The sequence below is a fragment of the Tyto alba genome, unplaced genomic scaffold (assembly GCF_018691265.1).
Source record: "Tyto alba isolate M040663 unplaced genomic scaffold, T.alba_DEE_v4.0 Super-Scaffold_40, whole genome shotgun sequence".
Taxonomy (NCBI): domain Eukaryota; kingdom Metazoa; phylum Chordata; class Aves; order Strigiformes; family Tytonidae; genus Tyto; species Tyto alba.
In genome coordinates, this window is record NW_024881316.1 from 17,648,153 (window position 1) to 17,672,166 (window position 24,014).

At 36.8% G+C, this 24,014-nt stretch overlaps 1 protein-coding gene across 28 annotated transcripts in view; it reads right to left on the reverse strand.

Annotated features, from left to right (window-relative positions):
• Positions 1–24,014, reverse strand: part of RIMS1 (regulating synaptic membrane exocytosis 1) — a 340,605-nt gene that overhangs the window by 44,261 nt on the left and 272,330 nt on the right. For 18 of the 28 annotated variants that reach the window (XM_042803089.1, XM_042803063.1, XM_042803062.1 and 15 more), the window contains one exon: positions 23,361–23,527. The exons of the other annotated variants lie outside the window; for them this stretch is intronic. In XM_042803089.1, the coding sequence (XP_042659023.1) occupies positions 23,361–23,527 (167 nt within the window). The remainder of the gene's footprint in view (positions 1–23,360; positions 23,528–24,014) is intronic. 28 annotated transcript variants of the gene reach the window in all.

Consider the following 24,014-nt stretch of genomic DNA (forward strand, 5'->3'; position numbering starts at 1 on the left):
CACAGTATGAAGGCAAGATAATATTGAGGCAAAAAACCCTAGTCCACTAGAACTTTCACTGATTGACAGAAAGATGAATCGCTCTGTCAGTTTTGTTTGATTTTCTTCAGCTATCGTATTGCATTTGAATGTTTCTATACAGATCTTTTTTCTGCTCCTGCACATAGAGGCTGGATAAAGTATTCATAAATATGCTCTAGAGAACAATCTCAAATGCACACAGGACATACTAACACACAGTCTTAACACTGCTAAGACCAACCAATGCCCTAGCTCTAATGGCAATACGAAGTTAGCTATCACTCAGCAGAGACCCAGAAATTTAAGCTACAGCATGATTCACTTCAGATGTAATTGTTAAATCAGACCAGTATGGGGGAAATTCCTTGGTCTTGCATTGCTGATTAGTAGACCTTCTGGCAATGTACTAATTTTAGGGCTTTTTTTTGTAATTCTGTATTTTGAAGTAAAATTTTGAATTTATTTTTTGACCCTCCCGCTCTCCCTTCCAGCAGGTTCCCTTCCCAGCAGATGTGATGGTCTGCTCCTGCCCCCCTCCCCTAAAATAAGAAAGAGAGGGGCTAGAGGTGCAGGCTTCTTTATGTCACGGCAAGTTTCAGACAAATAGGAAATCTTGCCTGGGAGAAATGAAGGGGTCTATGAGAGAAGAACTGCCATCCTGCGACTTCTGCAGATCTGAGCCCTGCTAAAGATTAAATCAGTCCTGTCCAAAAACAGATCCAGGGAAGTATAAAATAATGTATAACTAAATCATGATTTACTGACAGTTACCAAGATTTACTCATGTGTAACTATAGGTAAGAGAAGATAAAAATAGACAATGTTTTTTGAAGAAGCAGCTGAAATAGTAAAGTCCTTGAATACACAACACTTAATAAAAAGGTCATTATCAGTCTCTGCATATGCAGTTAACTATGTTCAGCACTTATGATCTGCTACTGTGAAGTTCAGATAAAAAAACAGCTACCACCTTGACACAGAACCAGATGCTGTGGTGCACTGAAATACTCAAGAACACATTTTAGCGGACCAGCCAAAGCACACTGAACTTAAAATAGGTTCTCTCTTGTTCCCTCCTATCCCACTGCAACTTGAGTGGCACACACACACTCATACATTCAGTCATTCTAGGAAGAATTTTAACTGCATTTTTAAAAGAAAAAAATCAAAAAAAAACCATCTTCCATAAATATACAAGTATCAAGGAAAAGGTTTTGTGTTAGGCAAACCAGTTCTGTTCACTTAAAAGTAATATCAAATTGAGAAAAAATGCCCTAAAATATTTCCCATTTTCAATACAGACTAATTTTCTTGAGGGAGATAAATATTAATTTATTGGGTTTAATATAAATCATGTCCCTAACATAGTACAGGTGTTTACTTCATAGGCTACATATACTGCTGCTTTTTAAAGTTGCAATTATCACTAAATAATGGTATTTTTATTGTTGTTCACAGAATGCAGTAACTTCAAGTTTACAAAATATCTAACTTAGCAGCTACTTTTGTTTCAAGTAAGACAGATTTCTTTCTTTACCTCTTCATAAACACTGTAACATGAAAAAATATGATTCGGGATTGACACATAGGAGTTATTATTCTTCAAATAGCAAACTAATTTTAAAAAGCAGTGATGAACATGACAAAATTCATGTTTCTGATAAAAATATTTTTCTACAATTTGAGAAGATTTAGTGAAGTTTATCTTTCTTGATTTTGGGGCTGGATACTGGTTCACAGCTCATTCCTACACCAGCCAGTTTGCGATGCCAAGTCCCTTTACCTCCTCTGCTGAGGAAACAAGGCCCCACGCCCGTGCCCATGGGCACATACTGGAAGGCAACACCACTGACTGGTTTGCTTCTCTGGAGAAGGAGCCACTTTGCCATTTCAAGCAGACCAGAAGTATAGTCTGATGCTTGGAAGGGGAGGAATCGCACAGACCTCGCTTTCAGAGGTCTTACTTTCTACTTTGATCAGACATGGATAATTCCTTCCCACCAGTGCTTGGAATTAGATTTCAATGACTATTGCTGCAGTGCTTGATGATGTCCCCTGATCAAAGCTTTCTGTAGTCATGTTGTTCCAATTTTGAGCCATGGAGTTGTTGTCAGCTCTGGAACCCTTGAATTTATGCATCAATACTTTAGCAAGAGAGAGGGAAAAAAACTGAAAATACTTCTTTTGAGAGCATCTGTTGATATTTGAGCTATATTGACATGTACTTTGCTGACACAATAATCTATAATCATATCATATAGAGCAATTTAAATAAAAGTTTAAATGATTATAAAATCTCCCATGCAATTAAAGAAATAATAGTTTATCATACTACTGACTTTGTCCTACTGAATTTCAGTTTTTTATTAATATAACAAATACTGAATTTACAATTATGATTTTATGCCAGTCTTCACTTTTTTGTACAACGGAGCTGAAATGCTCTAATCTCACATTATCTAATCTGAGTTTAGGGAACAATGACGTCCATCAACTGAGCATTAAGAATTGATAGTATTGTAACTTTACAAAAATCCCTTGTTTTTTGTATTAATTCCCTAATTTAGGGACTATGAATACTTTCTGAACAATAGATAAATTGCTTTTTCAAAGACCCATATACATTTCAATTTTCATTTTTTGTGACAGGTTGAGAGACCTAGAAGATTCACCTTAATATCTGGAATTCAGATTAATCTTGTACTTGTTTAATCTTGCAAATATCAAGTCTAGTACAAAATAACTACTAGTTTGCTCAAAACAGCCTTAGTGGGATAGAACTGAGGATCAAATCCTAGAGCTGTTCAATACCTCCCCATGTTGTAACTAAGCAAATAGATTAAGATTCCTTTGTGTTCATCTAATCCCTGGGCTAGTTTATTATTTCACATTAACTGAAACAGTATCAAAAGAATGGGCATTTAAAATCCAGCCTTCTTACACCATCTAATTGAGTACCTTTAGAACACAATATTTTTCCATTCCATTACTAGCTAACACTTGGAGAAATAGCTCCTAGATCACACTGTAACTTTCTTTAAAATGGGTAGAATTTAATTTATGAAGCACAAAGAAACAAAAGACCTGCATGAATTTACACATAACCTTTTGCACTTAACCCCTCTGATGATAATACACCTAAAATTTTATTTTCCTTTACTGGACTTTCTGCAATTATTGACACACTCATTTAAATGTAGATGCAAATTTTTGCAGGCCTGTGGCTAAAATTGGTAAATTATTAAATTACATCGTTGATTCAAATCTATTTATCATAACACAATAAATAAATACTCTTTTCAGTAGCAGGGTAACAACAAGTAACATATTTATCAGTATTTTTTTTTAATTTATTTATTTAATGGAAGTAAACCACTAAAGCAAAAACCCCTTTGACTCCAGGATGAGCAGAGCAGCCCCTCTGGCCCAGGCTCCCCAGAGCTTCCCTTCAACACCGGGGTCACCCGCTACCCCGTGCTCTCACATCTGCTCCCTTTACCAAGGGGAAAACGCTTACGTTTTCTTGCCAGAACTTATGCAGTTGAGATGGACCCTATGTACAGTGGTACCTGTACTGCACAAGGCAAAATCAAGACTGTATCTACGCGTCAGCCATCAGAGTGGTGAAAGCAAGCAGCACTTTCAGTTTTGCAAGCTGCTGCTACCTGGAAGTTGCACTTGTATCTGTGGGAATGAAGAATGAACTATTAAGATAAAAAACTTATTCAGAGAGTAGTTTGAGTTACAAGCTGCCATAAAAATTAACCCTGAGGTAAATTCTATAAAATGAACACACTACAAGGGCATTGTGGATTATACTTGCTTATATTAAACTAGAGCATACAAAACTATATAGAACTGAAACAAAACCAATTACATGTATATATCATTGTATATATTTCTTCATACAGATAACTAATACATATATTCAAGATGCATAAAATTATACTGGACAAATTATTTGGATTGAGAAAATTATATATAGATATACACTCAGCATTCCTCAGTAACTACATAAAACACCTGCCAATAGTACATATCACCTGAAAAAAAAAGCATAGTAAAACCTAGGAAGCTAGAACAAACTTTGCCCATAAACTCACCTATATAACATCTGGAAGTATATCCTTTTAGGGAAAAAGTCTTAAGTGATTAGCCATTGCTAAAATTACAGTATTTCCTTCATTCTCTTAGACTCACTGATGATTCATAAAAAAAAATACTTTAGGTGTTTATTTTCATGATCACTCATTTTTACTCCAGCCATTTTTCCAATATTGCAAGCCATGACTAAACAAATAATCTCCTGCATTTCTTGCCATATAGATATTTTAATATAAGTTCTTTCCATGCAGTTGCAGTAGCTTGAATCTTTCAGCAGAATCTCTGGCCTTCACCAGCACAAGCTAGTAAGCTTCCTTTCTCTTCTGCTCAATGCAGAATCACGTACTAATTCATAGCCCCTATGGCACCCTTTTGCAATGAGGTAGCTCATGAATATTAATAACCTCCTAAACATGTAATAGTTGTGGACCAAAGGGAAGATTAGCACTCCTTTATAATGAGGAACATTAAATTTCTAAAAATAAACTGTCTTGTTAATAGTTTTATATGATATGTAATTAATAAATCCAAACTCTAAATTACCTATCCACAAATTGCTCTGTCAGTTGTAGAATATATAGCTATATTTACATATGATATATAATATTTTCTGCAAGATTAATTAGTGGACAATTTATGGTATTTCAGAAATTAATTCAAACATAGTGCTTTACAAACCAAAGGACAAACACATATCCTGTATTAAAATTCTCTCCAGTTAGTCAAGAGACTTTTTTAGACCATGAAGAAGTTAGTTGATTTAATTAAATAATAAATGTAAACTGTCTGTACCAACTAAAACTACATATTATCTACTATGCACATCAATGATATATTAAATCCATGACATAGTTATTAGAATCAGAAAAAAACCTTGCTTCTCCTGTAAAGTCACCATATTAGAGTCCTATTGATGTATTAAGATAGTTGAAATTCAGTGACTTTTGTAAATTATATCTGATCTTGACAATATTCCTATATTGTAAAGAAGTGCTACTCAGTGACACAGATACTGCCTCTGGAATGACACTGTCCCAGCCCCATTGCGCTCAATGTGTAAACTCTCACCCAGTTAAGGGTTGGGGAAGATTTCATTACAGAATTCTCCTCTTGGAGCTTAACTGGTTAACATCCTACTTTGGAAGATCAGGAAATGTCAGTGTTAGAATATAGTAACAGAATCTGTTTTGTGAAAATGCTTTCCTCAGTCCCAGACTAACCAGTGAATTGTGTATTTCACAGCTCTGACAGATTTCTATTTTTTAAACTTGTAAAACTAGCATTTCTCCATGAAATGTAATACTAATTCAGAAAGTAAGCCTGAACATTACAGAAGATAAGCAAATTTTAACTATTTTCCAAGAACATTTCATCAAGTTAATTCATATTCTCTGAAATAAGCACAGCAATTGTCTCTGTGTGCAGGAGCCCATGTGTCTGCCCGTGCATACCCACGGAACTGTCAGCCTGAAGCCAACAACTCGCATGAATCATAAAATGAAACCAACACAAAAGCAGTTAGTTACTGCAGGGACACTGCTCAGGGTTAAGTATCACTATTAATGCTGATGCAGACAGGCTGATGGGAATCAACACGCAAACAGCTCAGGTGACCTAAATTTGACTGCAACTACCTACGTATATATTAAGTTCAAGTGTACCAAACACAGCAAGCATGCAAATATTAAATCGGTATCAAGGAAATAGGTATTGGGGGGGGTGTGTGTATGACAAATACAAAAATGCGGGGTTTTTTTATGCTCACCACTGAATAGAGGAAACTTTCTTCAGTAGCAAGAAAGCTGAATTCACCAGTTTTTCTTTTTTGTATAATATTGACCAATAACATATTATTATTCTCCCTGTTACAACATGTTGCACTGTTTTTTTCCCTCTGAAGCACGAGGTGATGAAGTACCTGCGATCTCACTGCCCTTCATGTAAAAAGGCTACATCATTGATGTGAAATAGATTGCTCATTGCTCCTTTACAAGAGCAACATGCAACAGCCACAAAATAAGGAATAGAAAAAGAAAATCTGAAAGCCTAACTGGAACAGCTGTAAGGACAGGACTAACAAAATACAGAAACATTTTTAAAAAGCTAAACTGAGATGAAGATAAAGCAAGTAAGAGCTACTCTGAGGTCTGAGCCATGGCTAAAATTATTTTCCTACATTTCTTCATTCTAAAAATAACATATACTGCCTGTTAAAATGTTAGTGTAATGTTCTTATAATAAAAGTTTATGAATTATATTTCATCTTAATCAACTGCAATAATGAAAAAACATTTAAAATTATTTTTCAGTCTTTTTCAAATTATTAAGAAAGGCTGCTGGTAATGTGACAGTTTCTTTGAAAGAGGAAGCATAATTAGGTAATTAAAAATGCACAAGCAATGCTTCATAGTACATTTTTCATGTACAGATGTTCTGAAGGGATTAAAGACTCCATCTCCCTCCCTCTCTGACAGGCACATAAAGCAGTAATGATGGATTTGAATAAATCGTTATCTTTAGATAATGAATAATTTGAACATTAATTATTCTGGCTTCACCTTGGTTTTGTACATTAATGACCTCAGAGCCATAAGTTTCCATCTGTAATATACTATTTGGGGATAAATGGATACATGATAATAATTTGGAGGCTACTTCCCTCTATTTCCCCCTCAAAAAGCAAGAGTTGTGACTCAGGTTACATCACTGTGCTTGTCCTTGCCCCAAGACAGCTCATGTAAGACTCAATATTAATTAATCGCCATACATGTTCAAAACATTTCTCTCTTTAATTAAACCGTGAAGTGCACTAAGTAATGAAACAGTTACGGTGTTCAGTTTTGAGCTGCAGTATTTTGGATAATCAGAAGGAAGGTGGAATTGCCAACTTATTTCAAGTATTGTGGTCGATGCTTACACTGTGATTTTAGACACAAAATGTCAGTCAGTTATAAAGTTATTGGCTTGCCTGTTAGTTATATCTATTCTTCAAATTTGTCAAACAGTTAACATTTAGGTAGGAATTTTCCATGCCTGGTTTCTGCCCAAGGTTGGATTTCTTCTTTTATTTATTCTAAGTTCCAGATGAAAAACTATGACAAATTGTCTGGTCCTTTTGAAGGAATTAAAAATAAAAGAAAACCATATTGTACTGTCACATAATAAACAAATAAATAAATTCTAATGAGGTGATCCTTCTATTCGGCCCAAACTGTTTTCTGTTCCTTTGAGTGTCTGTAAATTTGGTAAAACATCTTTAAGCTATAACTCTCATGTTAAGAGACTTCAAAGACATCAACAGTTAAGATACCAGGAGACTTTCTATTGCAAAGCAGCATTGCACTCACTCACAGATCCTACTGCTAAAGAGATTGTATGTTTCCTGAATATTATTATTTTGCCTCAAGGTTAGAGGCAGGAAGTCAGCATTTCCCAGGAATTGCATCTCTTGGTTATTCTGGATCTGGGAAAGTTAGCTGGACTGTCCAGGATGCAGGGAGGCTGCATCTTCTCTTTTGAGCATCAGGCATGACCCAAGACAAAGTCATCTGACTGGACTGCAAGAAAGTGAGATGGACAATAATCCACGGAAGGAAAGAGTCTGGTTCATGGTGACACTGAAGTAGGAAGAGAGTATGTGGGGAGTAAATTCTTGTCATTGCTCTTTCTGAACACAAAATGGTTCCTAAAAATTCCTGAATTTGAACAAATGCCTTTCCAACATACCATCTCAAGTGCTTATTACATTATGACCCTCCCATGAGATGGTCAGTTTATCTTTTGTAGCAACAAAACACTCACTAGCCCTTCACTTTTGTAAACAAAGCACACTGCTTTTTCATGTGCCATTCACACCTGTTTTGCATGGTGAACCCAGCAATTATATAAACTGTGCAATCTTTTACTACGTAACTGGATTAAACAAACCAGAATGTTAAAGAATCATGTGGTTTTTCCTCCAAACTTTCCACACAATGAGGGGATTGAACCCACAACGTCAAGCTAGAATAAACTCACATGCAACAGGCAGCATATAATCACCAATGAAGACATGTTTGAAGTGACTTGTCAAACATCACATAAAAGCTAGGGGGCAGAGGCCTGACGAGATTAATTTCCCAGATCAGTAATTAACTAGGTGAGCCAGAAGACCACCCTTTCCCTTTCTACAATTCCCTCTCTCACTATCTAGACAAGTGCTAGCTTCTGTTACAAAGAGAATTTGAGTTTTAAAGATGACCAACTTCAAGTGTACTGTCTTCATTTATCTCTGGGACGGGCCCATACCATGCACTGATTGAGGCAATTCCCATGGAGAGAAATGTGAGACTAATTAAATGAATATGACTGCACACAAAAAGGCCAGACTAATGAAAAGATCACTCTCAAACCAAATTACTATATACTCTCTTCCAGCACTTTTTCAAAAGAAATCAGACCATATGGTGACTATTCTGTGGTGACACTCTTGATATGAAGCCATGAAGCAACACAGGGACCAAAAATCTTCAGAAGCCACAGAGCTGCACTTAGTGGTGCTGTGCCCAACCTCACAAGCCCTGAAAAGCAGGACTCCTGCTCCAGGCATGGCAAGTTTCTGACTTGAGAACATACGCTGGGATAAAGCTGTTGTGTATGAATGAATAGCTGTGCATGCACTATGCGATTAAACCGGGTACTCAAACAGGAACACAACTGCAAAATACAGAAAATTACTTTCAGATACTATGGCAGGGAATATCCAGAAGCAGAGATATGTCCCGAATAAGCAGCATGACGATACTCCAGTGCCAGAGTTGGTAGAAAGATCCCTTCCTTTTCTTCCCACTGTCTACTTCTATCCAAGTTTCTTATGCTGTGTTATGGTTTGGGGAACCTATCCTCAGATACATACTTTTAGCTTTCTTAACAAACTCTGATCAACTCACAATGTGATAGTTTCTCTGTTGCCAACAGAAGATCATTCACAACAGAAGAATTTTACAACCATACTCCCTGCTTCTCAGCTGGGAATGCAGTTGAGACAACCAAGTCTTAAAGCTGCCCAATACTGAAAAAGTTCCTAGAGAAGTTTTATCCTTATGTCTTTGTTTAAAAGTCTTGATCAGGCTTTTTGCTGAATAAATACTCCTTCATTGCAAGAATGAACACTTCATTGCAAGAATGAACATCCTGAAGTTTTAAAAAGATGCTCCTTCATTTCTCAGATCTGATGACAGCTAGAACACAGTTGTTCACATCTGTGAAGCTCTTAGTCTTTGTTAAATCCTCTAGGGAATTTGTATTAGCCAAAAGTTGCATTTTGCACTATATTAAAATTGCATTATCTTTCAAGACAATTTGGCTTGGACTGTTTGGTCTATGGAAATAACCATATTTCTCAATTTTAAATTGTTGTATTTTAAGCAAAGTAGCAGTCATACTACTATTACTCAACACAGTTACACTGAAGACTGACAAGTTTTCCATCAGCTTGAACTTTTGGTGTGCACAAAAAAGTGAAGAGTGGTGTTATGGTTTAAAAGACACCTCTGTATTGACAAGTATCAGTTACTCCTATATGGTGAAGTTGAATAAAGGTATCTGTTAAGCACACAAAATAGTCAAATTCCCAGCTTGTAAAAAAAAAGATTAAATAGTGTGCTTTTTAAACCCAGATTTAAAATGTTATCATTATGCTAATGTTTTCCAGATAATAATGTTTTAAATAATAATAAAAATTTACAAATGCTCGTAAAAATGTACTGTTATCTTGAGTACAGACTCATTAAAGAGTTTTAAGTGCTGTTTAGCACACTCTCCTTTGACAGTCAAATTATTTTTTGGCTTATAAGCTTCCAATTCAGAAAAAAAGACAAAAATCAGTGAGCTTTATGTTTAAAGACAGATATTAAATTTCTGAGCTTTTAATGTTGTTTCATGTGATCCTTATGTAATCCTTACAACTTCTGTCACTTGTTCCCCTGATGACTCATGGTGGTGAATTTCAACAGAACTGGTCCATTGGGAAGGAGTTGAAGATATCAAGTTTTTTACAAGTTTTGTGAAGTCTGATAACTAGGCAGATAAGAGATACATTAAATAAGGTCCTGCTGGAGAAAGGCTGCTATATGAGCTCAGTACTTATCTATTCTCTTTGGTGTGCCAGCTGGACACTCCAGGTAGGGGAAAATCATGGAGAGACAGTGGAGGAGGGAGGTGACTGCAGTGTGGGCTGCTAGGTTGTGACATTCCACTAACTGAGTAGTTCCAAAACACCTTGTATGCATGGTCTTTTCACTGTGATAAATATTAAAGTTGAACCGAGTTTGATACATTTATTTTTTTATCTACCCTCCACGTTTTAGTTAATACTTGTATATCTTTTGTGAGCACAGCACTAATGCAAATACGTAACAGGAACACACACATATAGGTGCAACACACAGTGCAATTAGCATACTGAATGTGGAAAGCCTACATCAAAAAAAAGATGGAACCTGGTACCCACTGTTGATGGTCTTGATTTCACCTTATTTTATTCTTGCAGTAGGAGTGTGATTAGCAACTATGTAGTGGATAAGTTTCATTGATGACTTAAAAGCATCCTATGCTTTGAAAAATACTATTTCTTATAATGCTATCCCATTTGCCATCATTAATATTGAGATGCTCTTTGGATTGAATAAATGTTAATGCCAGTAATATAGTAAAATGTTAATTTAAACATTCTATGTGTTAAATAAAAACTTTACAATGGAAAATTCCAAGATGAAAAAAAATCTTCTGAAAACATAGCAGATATGTGGCTATGAATCCAACGAAGGCTTTTATTGTTTATTTTTAATAGTAAGAGCCATGGAAAGTTTTCAGTCTATCAGCGGCACTGGCTACATTATGGATACTCCTGTTTTAGCTGTGGGAGGGAAGATGTACTCCATTGCAATATCAACTAATTAATCTCACTCGGTATTTAAACACAGAACTATAAACCACTGAAGCCACTGCACAATAAACATTGCTTATTATATTATATAAGAAAATTAGTCTCTGCTTAGTGACCCTAAATGTCTTGTTTACAGCAGAAGCCTTGCCTACAAAGAAACACTCATACACGGGCAAATTATCAACAATATAATTAGTGTCATAAATATAGAAGTTATCTTCTGCTACTTATACCAGTCTTTTTTTATATCAAAATGGAATTCCAATACTGTTTTAGTTATGCTGAACAAAGCTAATGCAGTATAATATCTTAGTTCTAATGCTGACTTTAATAGCTTGTATTTAAAAATTACAAATAAATAATTGTTTAAAATTATTTGGGAAATCAAAGCAGATGATGGTCACTATTGCCATGTGTATAATTAGCTTGTTAATACAAGTGCTGAGAGAGTCTAATTCCTGAAGCTAATGGGAATGGAAAAGTGCTTGACAATTCAATTCAAACACTCAATGCAATGCAGAAGTCCAGCCAATCAGAATAAAACATACAAACAAGTGCTTAACATCCTGATTCAGTGAAGTGCTGCCACGGACTTGAATCTTTTCCTTTCCAGCAAAGCATATGTGGCACAGCACAGGCTATGTACTTTACTGAACCTACTACTAGAGGATTCTAATGTAACAGACAGTAGTATAATACAATGCAGTTGCTACACACTGAAGTTAGAAAATATATTTAGTTCCTAGGAAGTTTAGAGACTTGATACACTTACAAATGTTACACAGCTTTTCAGTTACAGCTTACTGAACTGTAACTCAAAACCTAAAAGTTAATCTTGTAGGTTAAATTGTGAGGTTTGAAATTTGACTCTGAACTGTAATAGCTATAAAAATCAATATGATTTACTCACTAAAATTAGAAGGAAGAGCCACTTATTTCTGATGATTTTTCTGTTATTTGTACATTTAAGCACAAAAGAAATATAGTACTGCATTATAAATATATGCATTACTTTTATCAGTGTAGCCTAGTTCTAGTGTCTCATTTCTTTCTTAGAAAGGAGGGATTCCCGTTTACATAGAAGGTGAAGGTTTTCATACTTATGTGAAATTCAGCCTAGTCACCTTAAAAAAATACTGTACCTGAAAACTGCAGGATCTAAAGTTGTCATGAGAAAGAAATACACTGGTCAAGAAATACTCTTCAGTCAAGGTAAATTCGCATAGACATAATTAAAAAAATAGATTGGGAATTCATAATTTTGACCACTAAAAATCATAAAAATGACAACTTCAGAAAAGAGGACAACTTCAGTATTAACTCCCCAAAGCCATGCCAGTTCACATTACGAACATAAGTAAGTATTGCTTCAATGAGTGCCTTGGCACTGGGGCTTTGACAGTTCATTAAAAAAATCACATTAAAGCATGGATTCTGTTGATCCACAGTCCAGCTGACAAATTACAACTGCAGCCATCTGTAAATTTGCAAGTGCTTAGCTATGCAGGCTTTGAAGCAGATGTAATATGGAAGACGAATAGCAAATCAGAACTTAGTCCAAGATTCTTTAGAAATGTGACAACCTGTAATAATCTGGAGTTAAAATTTCTGAAAAGAAAGGCTGATCTGATTCATATGTGAATATACATGCAGCAGAATTCATAAATTCTGGTACCACCACAGGGATGTAATTGACAGTGAGGTGCTTTAGGCCTGAGAAATGTGGAACAGACCTTCCACAGTGATGTTCTGAAATGCTGTACGTGGCAGTTTTTCATCACAAAAGCAAGAAACACCCTTTTGAAAATGTTGATTAAGGACAAGATTTTCAATGTGATGCAGGCTGATATTTCAATGTGATACAGTCTGTGGAGCTGTGGAGATTTATAGCCACTGGGATCTAGCCTTTCATATATTTCTAGCATCTACTTCTACTGAGAAAGAGACCCAGATGAGCACACAGCTAGAACACTGTGATCATTAACACCTGATGGCATATAGCTAGGCATGCATGAGAAAAAAATAAATAAGCTTATTTCTTGACTATCTGTTCGACAGTGCAGCAGCATATACAGTATACAATATGAATCTACTATGTCTTCTAGTATGACACCCTGAAGGCCCTCAAAATCCTAGAATGAGGACCACCATGCTTGCAAATGCATGACAATGTCTCTTTTGCCAAACAAGGATCTACCTTGATAGCATCTTGCACAACTAGAATAGCATTTATTTTTATACAGCATACTGGTAGTGAGAGCTACCAAAATCAGGAACATCCAATTTGGTTTGGTATGTCCAAGTGGATCCCTTTCATGCTAAGCTACATCACTGCATATTTCACTCCATATTTATATAGCTCAATCCTTTCTTTATATAACGTGAACTTGCCCTTACACAGGTTTGTATAAGGAACATGGGATCAAACATATGCAAGGTACAACAAAATCTGTAATATTCAACAAGTTTTCAGGATCCTCTCCCTGGTTTAGATCATGAGTGTGGCATAGTGGATATGCCAGACAAAGCCAGTTTGAAACTACCTGCAAATTTGTTCGCATTTTCTATGTGATTTTCTTTTACTGATGAATAAACTACAATGTTCTTCTGTTGTTGCCTCCACTAGTTCTGTCAGAAATATCTTTAATAATAATTAAAAGACTTTACATTTTGGGTTTTTTCTATGAATGAAGCATCTTAACTGAACCCTGAACACTGTAGGACAAATTCAATATACAGATTCTAAATACTTTTGTAATTAACATGAAATGAGTGGGTTTCTTTGTTTCAGAGACCTCAGTCTCATCAACTGAAATGCATGAAAAGCCTTGGTGTATTATGTTTTCCTTGACTGTCATAACATGAACTTAAATTTTGTTCAGCTGGCTCTGTGGTGCAGTACATTTCAAGTGAATTAGTGAGTTGACACTAATGGAAGAGGATGGGGGAAGTACTGAACAACTTTATAGCACAGGTCACATCACATACATTTATGATGGTAACAGGCAGCACTACTGGGAAGGCTGAGAAGAGGTCAGAAGACCCTTCAGACTTTCTACTCTGTTCTCCCTCATCACCACAAATTGTATTAAACTAGCTCCAATGTACTATGTGCAAGGATGGAAAATCAATGGTAGAAAATCTATTTCCAATCCATAGGGTGTTCCCTGGTTACATCTCCTTGAGAGATCTCCTGCAGATCAACGCTGCTGTTTGTCCTCAACAAGATGGCAAACCTCCAGTTACTTCATCTGGCTCCACACAAAAGACACTGAGAATTTTATGTAAGAGAATAGCATAATAAGCAGCATGAAATGATACTCTGAAGACGGATCTACATGCACAAATATTACTAAATGAGAGGGAGCAACAAGCACAGAAAAGCAGCCAGTCAGCACTCACCATATCCCAGTGAACTCCAAGCAGAATGTCTCTGGGCAAGTTTCGAAGGGGGGAAGGGAGAGGTCTTATTTGAGTCACTGGAAGCCTTTGCCTGGCTTAGAGTTTGCAAGCTCTACACCTTAAGAGCTTGAAGAAACTGGCTCCAAAGTAACTAACAGGACAAAAAAGTACAACAAAAGGATGGGGACCCTATCCTGTTCTAGGGAGTCTCCTACCTATACAATAAAGCCAGCAGACTCCCCCTCCAGAAGTGTGAGTTTTCAGAACTGTCACAGCAACTAGGAAAATCCTCAAATGCTTTGAGAAGAAAATATTTAAATGGTCTCATTTCTAGTTAGCTTCTTGCATGAGTACAATCAGCAGAAGGAACATTAGGTTATGACCTCAGAAACTAACACAGACATAGCAGAGGGTACTTCTAATACTTGCTGACAAACCAGAAGAATCGTTGGGGTTGGGCAAAAACTGTGGATCCAAAAAGTTATCATTGTACAATATGATAGCTGTGTTATCTTCACTTTCATAGTGACATTCAGACTTCTAGTGTGAATCTTCAGTCAGTCACAGTCAAACCTAACTTCAGTAAGTTCATTCCTCTCAGAAGAAATAAATGAATAGCAGATTCATTAATTAGCAGAGTTCCTTTTCAGTACAAAAAGTTAAGGATATTTAGAAACTACAGTTATATCTGAAAGCTAATTTGGATTCACTGGATCTTCCCTCTCAGTAAGCATTGCTAATCAAAACTCTGAGAGGTTAGAAAAAAGACCTGTTTCTCAGATTTCTTCCTGGTTGAAGTGGCAAGGAGAGCCTGCAGAGGAAAGGCCAGGAGCAAGGCGCTAAAGTGAACACTGTGCCGTGGTCCACACTGGTATCAGCTAGCAATTCATACATGTTCAATATCTGAGGAGAAAGGACTCTGAAGGAGGTGCAGGGAACTGAGGAAACCATCCAGCTGTAACTACGCCACCAAAGGCACAGCTTCTGACATCATTACAGTTTTTGACCATTTTGGCCAACTGGTCGCACAACTAAATTTTATAGTTATGAAGAGAGCAGATGAATTCTTCTGTGTGTTGGTTAGGGCAGAATTAATGACACTGTGCAGGAGATGTTGTCTACACGACTAGTCACACAAATTCGAGAAGGTTTTGTTCAAACTGGAAACTGGCAGAGAAGGGCTGCTAGGATGACCAACAAAATATAATGGCTGTAATACGTAACTGAATAAAACAATAGCTAGTTAAACCATTGACCTATGACTGCTTGCCAGGATATCCCAGGTCAGGAAAACCTTATTTAAATGAGATGCTAATGTCGGCATAGGGACAAATGTGAACAACGTGTTTAAACTCCCTGTGAATAAATTTACCCTGTAACTGAAATTTCCAGAGCATCAAAGAAATTAGATTTTGAAAATCTTCTGAAATAAGTGGGTTCAAAAGCAACCAATGAAGTTGAAGATGGATCCTGAAAATACATGAATGTGATTCAGTTCTTTCTTATAGCAGAGGCTACATTCAGTGATTCCAGAGAGTTCCCTTCCGGTCCTATGTTCTTATATATATAGGACAGAGCTGATGTAGGCAGAATTGGCTTACAGACAGCACCTATTACAAAATAGGAATGAATTATGACCAAATGCTTCCATATGTGTCACCTAATAAAGCTGAGGTTTAATTAAACAGCATTTCTGAAGATCTGCTTATGTCCAGTCTGTTTAGGTATCTGTTAAAGACAACCCTGAGGATTGCTCACTACAAGCTCATTTATCATCTTAGAGTAGTGGTTGATTACTATCCTACCAGGTTGTCACAAGCCAGAAGTAAGTTGTATGTTTTATTCCTACTCACATGAAAACAAGTACCATGGTCAACTTTAAAGCTTGATATAAGAATTTATTTTAGTACAAGGAGAAGCTTTCTAGTAACATTTACATGTTGCCTCAACAGGTAGGAAAACCAATAGTCCTTCTCTAAGTGTGATAATGAATTGATAGAAGTAGAGTGGAAGGCAGGAGATAACCTAATCTGCCAAAAGCCCACTTGCATTTCTGAAGTACATGCATATTAAAGTGTGTGCATGTGCACTCAGAGAAGTAAAACAAAAATCACAGGATTGAGGAGCAGTTTAGCAACCTAAATTGGTTAAGAATCAATAGTGTTGTGCATGCATGTGTGTGCATGTGCAGAATAAGATCTGAACCTGAAAGAAATTGAAAGGAAACCCTGAAGAAAGGATGGATGATAATATCTAGTGTGGTATGATTACAGAGGATTTGCCTCTGATGAATGCAAACTTAGTTGTAAAGGATGCATATGAGTGAGGTAAAGGGTCATAGCACCCACAACAGGTATTGTGAGAACGGGAGAAAGAATTCAGGAGTTAAATACAGATGAAACAAATTTTCATTCCTGTCACCTAAGTTGTTTCACACTTAACTGTTAACTACTTTGCATTCTATAACTAAATATTTTACTTTCATTTAGCTTCAATGCCAATCTTACTTGAACTAGAAGTCATTTCTAGATACAGCATCCTCACCTACCCAATACATTATTCACAAAATCACAGAATAGTCGAGGTTGGAGGACACCTTTGGAAACTGTTTAGCCCAACCCTCCTGCTCACTGCAGGGTCAATGAGAGCAGGTTGCTCAGGGCCATATCCAGCTGGGTTTTGGATATCCCCAGGTATTGAGACGGCACAACATCTTGGAGCCAGCTGTCCCAGTGTTCAACAGAGTTTTCAGAAAAAAGGTTTTTGTTATGTTTAAGTGTGATTTCCAGTATTTCAGTTTGTGCCTATTGCTTCTCATCCTTTCACTGATAAGAGTCTGTCTCTGTCTTCTTTACTCTCTCTCATCAGGCATTTATATATATAGATCCCCCTGAGCCTTCTCTTCTCAATGCTGAACAGTCCCAGATCCCTCGACCTCTCCTTGTATGACAGACACTCCAATCCTTTCACCATCTTCATGGTCTTTTGTTGGACTTGCTCCAGTAGCTCCATGTCTGTTGTACTGGGGAGCCCAGAACTGGACTCAGCACTCCAGATGTGTCTCACTAGAGCCAAGCAGTGGGGAAGGATCGTGTTCCTCAGCCTGGTAGCAACACTCTTCCTAACACTGCCCAGGATGGTTCTGGCCTTCTTTAATGCAAGGAGGCATTGCTGGCTCAGCTTCAATTTAGTGTCCACAAGGATCCTAGGATCTCTCCTGCAAAGCTGCTTTCCAACTGTGAGTCCCCAGTGTGTAATGGTATATGGGGTTATTCCTCCCCAGATGCAGGATTTTGCATTTCCCTTGCTGAAATTCATGAGGTTCTTATTGCATTTCTCCATCCTGTAGAGGTCCCTCTGAACAGTGTGATACCCACCTAGTCTATCAACCATTTCTATCAGTTTTATGTTGTCAGCAAACCTGCTGAGGTTGCACTCTGTCCCATCATCCCAGTCAGTAATGAAATGTTAAACAGTACTGCCACAATATTGACCCCAGGCGTATTCCACTAGTGACTTTCGTCCAGCTGGACTTTGTGTCACAGATCATAACTCTCTGAGCCTGGTGTTCAGCCAGTTTTCAATCTGTCTCACTGTTCACTTACCTAGGCTGTACTTCCTCAGTTTGTCTATGAGGATGTTTCAGAAGAGCATGCTGAGAGCCTTACTAAAGACAAGAAAGAGAACATGTTGGTCAGGCATGATTTCCTCTTTGTAAATTCAAGCTGACTATTCACAATCACCCTCTTGTTCTGTATGTTTGGAAATGATTTCCAGGATTATTTGCTCCATCACCTTCCCAGGGGTTAAGCTGAGGTTGACAGGCTTATAGTTCCCCAGATCCTCCTTGCCCTTCTTGAAGACAGCGGTGACAGTTTCTTTCTTCTAGTATTCAAGAACATCCCCTAGTTGCCATGCTGTTCCAAAGATTATTGAGTGGCCTTGCAATGACATCAGTCAGCACCAATGAATTTAGTACTCAGCTGTACATCTTGTCAAATGCCAACGATTTTTACATGTCCAGTTTATTTAAACGTTCTCTGATCTGATTATCCTCTGCTGAGTCCTTGCTCCAGACTTTCCATCTGGTCATCAGTGCGCTGTAGAAAACTCCTGGATTGTTGTGCCCTTCTGCATTGCTCAACCAGCAGCAATCAGGATGATTTAAGTTCCCCATGAAAACCAGAGCCTGTGAATGTGAATCTTCCAGTTGTTGGAAGAAGGTTTCATCTATTTCTTTCTGAGCAGGAAGTCCATAGCAGACACCCACAATCTCATGACATTGGCTGGCCCTCTAATCGTGACCCATAAACTCTCAGCTGGTTCATCACCCATCTCTAGGCCTCTCTGCATACTCTCTCACATAAAAGGAAACACCCCTTCCTTGCTGTTCTGCCCTGCGCTTCCATGGATTGCAGCACTCCAGTCATGTGAGCTATCCCACTGTGTCTCTGTGATCATGATGAGATCACAGCCCTGCAGCTGCACAAGATACTTCTAATTCCTCTTGTTCATTCCCCATGCACAGGCCATTCAGAGAGCCACCTGCTTGTGCTGATCTTCCAGAAAAGGTATGAGAGCTTCCCCACAACGCTCTCCTCTCAAACACGTCATTATTCATGTGCATACACTTGGGATAGGATCCTTCCTGCCCTGTTTTGTTGATTATGAGGTCCTGCTTGTCTCCACCATCCTGCACCCTTTGCTTACCAACTCATCAACTACTTCTTCACTGGACTGATCACGTGTCACCATTTCCCTCCTCCATCTTTCCTGTTCCAAAGTCCAAGTGCACTAGCGCTAAAGTTCTATTGTACTCAAAGAATAACATCTACATGCAAGTTATATATGCTGTTCTAGAAATTGGGGATGAAAAGGTTTGTCAGAGACAGTCCGACAGTATTAACCAAAAAAAGTTATTTTCCTTCAGTAATACACTGAGGACATACCTGAATCCCAAGAAGCATATATGAGTTTGTGATGCGAACCATTCAGTGGCATGGTATAATATGTGAAATAAATCAGGACTGGTTTAAGTCCACTGTTACAACCCATTGTATTATCTTTTATATTTGATAAGCTAATTTAAAATATTTTAATTAAATTTAAGCAAAGCATGTAAAACAAGATTAAAATATGCCACATACATAATTATATCCCATATTTATTAAGATGCTAAATATAATTAGTAATAAAGATGTGTTTTCAAATTTAAAATGAGGAATAACAGTGATATTCCTAATGCAGGGGAAATTTGTTTGAAATCCAGATACACAGAGAAATTCACCTTAAAAGTAGTTATTTAGTCTTTCATGTATTTAGTAGATTTTGTTCAATCAGATTTAAGTGAAACACCTTATGATAGCCAACTTGCTAAATCCTCCAAAACAGAATCCTTCAGCTCGCCTTTGCCATGCATGACAGTTCCCTACTTTACATCACCAAGAAGTCCAGGTATCTTTGCATAAGCAGGCCCCCAATGAAAAATGATGCAATGATATCATTTGGCATAATTTTTAAGGAAGTGAGCAGATGTCCTTTGTCTGATCAAGCCCATATGGTGCTGATTAATCATCATGTATTTCACATGGATTTTTACCAATCATTTGCATTAAACTGTGAAAAATTTCCTTTTACTTCATTTAGGATGTGAGAAATGTTCCTGAGTCATACACAGTAACATCTGTAGCACACACAGGCACAAAGTATTGCTTGACTGTATTATTAATGCATAAAGACCATGACTGCTGAAAGCAAACCTCCATAAAAAACACTGCTAATCTGACTTCAGTCATGAAATACACACCCACTCCAAATGCCATGGCAAGACAAATTCACAACTCTGATTCTGAGTCAAGTCAGAAGTCCCAGAACATTTTGTTCCCAGAACAAAAATTCCTGATATTTGCCTGCACTTCCAGTAGAGAGCATGGCAGTCAACCAGATTTTCCAGGATGGTAAAAAGAAAGGTGTTCTGAATAATTTCATATGCAGACTAGTTTATCCACCCATAGCCTTTTGTTATAGCATTCAGCTGAAAATGCTAAACAAATTAGAAATGAAGAAGCTATTTTATACACTTACATTTAGAACTTGCATCAATCACAACTCCCTCTTGCAACCTATCAGAAGTGTTAATCAACAGAATCTCCAGACTGAAGATTAACTAATGGTATTTTCCATGCATGCTATGTCACAGTTTTCTGACAGGTAATTCAATTACAATATACTGTAGGAATGAAATTAGCCTTCAGCCTTAAAAGGTTTAGACATAGTCTTGTCACTGATCAAAGGAAAGGGAAGATTTGCTTTCATTCTCTCTGTGTTACTAATTTCTTCAACATATTCAAGTTTCCTAATACTGCAAAACTTTAAATTTGGCAGTTTTTACCCAAAGAATAGCTAGAGCAATATCTAGCTATTCGAATAAGATGCACAGTATTTCTGTGTTGTTATGTACCAACTGGTTTTATCCTTGATGTTCAGATAGTGTTTCATTCTATAAATGCTGTACATTATTAAACGCACAGTGTAGTCTGAGTAATGTAGCTGGAGTTACGCATTAAAATTAAAAATTGCTGGAAAACCCCACAAATTGTTCTACACTTATAGCTAATACCCACAGACTTTAGAGCCACAAGAAAAATAGATGTGCTTCCAGGTTTTAAAATCTTTACTCCTTGAGTAAAAAAATAATTATTTATACAGTTAGGATAAAATGAATTATATTGTTTGAAATGATAAAATCTCAAATCTTCAAAACTGAGAGAGAAGAGAGAGAGATCAAATCTGCCTGGACCGATGGGGAAAAGGTATTACCTAGATTTTTTAAGGATCTTCCCTCCATTAGGATTTGGGAGGAAAGGTCAGGAAGCTGTGCTGGCAGAACTCACTATGACTTGAAACCTCTGAAATTTAAAAGTTACAACAAAAGTTTGCTTTCTTATGAAAGCCCTAACGACAACAGTATCTTGTATTTTTATATGTTTAGGAGCTTGATTTATATACTTTTTACAGATGGATTAATATGAGGGATGATGGGGTTACACTGACTAACAACATTAACCAAAACTACTTCTGTCTTAGGCTGGCAGACTTCACATTCAGAAATTTGATACCACAATTCTTAATATGAGCAACTAACCAGCGTTTTTTAGCTCATGTAGAAATGTTAAAGGAGGACAGTTTCACTAGAGGTTACTCATCTGAATCCTGGAGTACTCTCCAGTCACATTTCTCCATTTGATTTAATTAACTCAGTTTGCTGGTCAATAGCCTGAGGATTCATTTTTCTCTACTCAGTGGAGAAAGAGACAGACACCCTTTCCAAAGGTGATGCAGACCAGGAATTTTGCTTGTGTAGTCTGAATTTGTGTATTTTTCTTCTGGTTACCAAAGGTACCTAAGGATACTAGTTAAATGACTTAGTGAGATGGCTAACACCGGGCCACCTCCTCTGAGTTTCTATATGCTTACTAGGTTCTTCATAGGTCTTATCTCCAGAAGATATATGGAGAACAAAGGCAGGTGTATAAAAAGGCAGTTCAACAAATTTTGTCTTTAAACTTAACTTTACATTCACACACTTGCCATGGCCACTGAGCTGACACACTTCTAAATGAAGATGATGGTGGATATGTGGTTTCAGTAAGACAGAAGTCAGGAAGTCAAAAAATGCTCTTTTCCTTGCCCCACTTGTTCAACTACCCCATCCTATCCCATCCTGCTTGATATATGTTAACATCAGGTTCCTTGGACACAAATACTGAAAAGCTAGGACATAACGAAATGTGGCATTTAAACACATGAATTGAAATAGCTTTAAACACTTGATTAACTTTAAATACATTTACAGTTCCACTGCAGTTTTCTACTGAATTGTGGATTATTGCAGATGTCAATTTATAATTTCACCAATCTGAAAGATAACTTTGAGTTCCCTTGTGAACCCTCCTTAACAAACAAATGGGATGGAGCTACTTCATACATAGAGGACAGTTTCTGAGTTTCCCTAACATCCCTTCCCATTGCATGAAGAGATCAAAAAGCCTACAGCTGAATTTCTCTGATAGTGAATCTGTCTAGAAGTGTTCTGAAGTACTAAATAATGCCAGCCAGACTTTTATCACACTGATTTCCTCCACAGTAATATTTTTTTTTTAATATTTCCTAATTCTTCTTGTGTCTTATAATACTTCAAGACAAATTTTTGAGAGCTCATACATTGGTAGATATAATCATAGACTACCAAAATAATCCTACAGCCATTATAAGGTGGTGGGAGTTTTGTCATCAAGTTATATGAAGACAGGAACCAATTTGTGTATATAAGAAAGCACTAAACTGAGAATAAATTATCATCAAGGATGAAAGAGATATTTAATTATTGATAACAAAATGAATTAAACTACTTTGAACCAGAGCTACCAAAATTACTATACACAATATTTGTTTCAAGTCTAGTAATTTCTCATATGCATGAAAACAGCAAAATAAAAGCAGGTAGGTGGGGAAATAAATACATAGATTGAATGAAAGAAAAACAGAGCTTTCATGAAAGAAATTTCTTTAGATAAAAAATCTAGTAATATTTCTGTTGTAATAACTTGTTGGCATATAGATTACACTGATTCATAGCTAGCAATGAGATGATAGTGAGTGTTCAAGCGCTGCTTGCCACAAATACATTAATCTGTCATCTCATCATGGGAAGATTGCTTTCTGTTCTAGATGTACAACTGCACAAATATTGTCATCTTACGCTAGCAATGGAATACAGTTTATATGTGCATAACATTTTTCATAAATTCTTATGTTGTGGTGATATAATTTCAGTAATTTCTGGTTGTATTTTGTCACTAAATGAAAGAGGGGGTGTGATACAGTTGAAGCTGCACTGAGAACTCACCTGATTCTGCCCCGAGGGCGTTCAGATTGCTCTGACATAAAACTTGTGCTGCTGAGGCGTGAGGCACTGCTGGTTCGGGAAATGGCTGACACATCACTGACATCACTATCTGATGATTTGGCAGAGACGTTATCACAACTTCTGTACTGATCTGTTTGTATATTATACTAGAGATTAAGAAAAGAAAGGGTGAGGACTCTCATCAAAACATAACGCATATATTGAGACAACAAATGACCTAAGTATGACAATTCTCTCTAACTGCTTTCAGTTCTGACAAAAGTGTATGAAATTCAGAGAATGCCTATATTAAATAGTCTTTATATCTAGCGAAGAGATCAAACATGATATTTATGGACTAAATAAGACACTTGAAATAAATTACAGCATTGGAATTTAAATAATAGGCTGCTGGTTCTTTAGTAAACTGGCACTATAATAATGAAATATTTATGCAGTGGACAGACATATTCTCAAGTACATGCATGCCATCTATTTGGCTATATACCCTTTTTTCAATTTTTCAAATATTAAAAAATATGCTATGAAATACCTGTACAGTTAGTTTGGAACAGAACTGCATATGAGTCTGAATGAAATATAATTCTACATGAAGCTGATGTTTGGGATTGATTTCAATAACTAAGTTATATC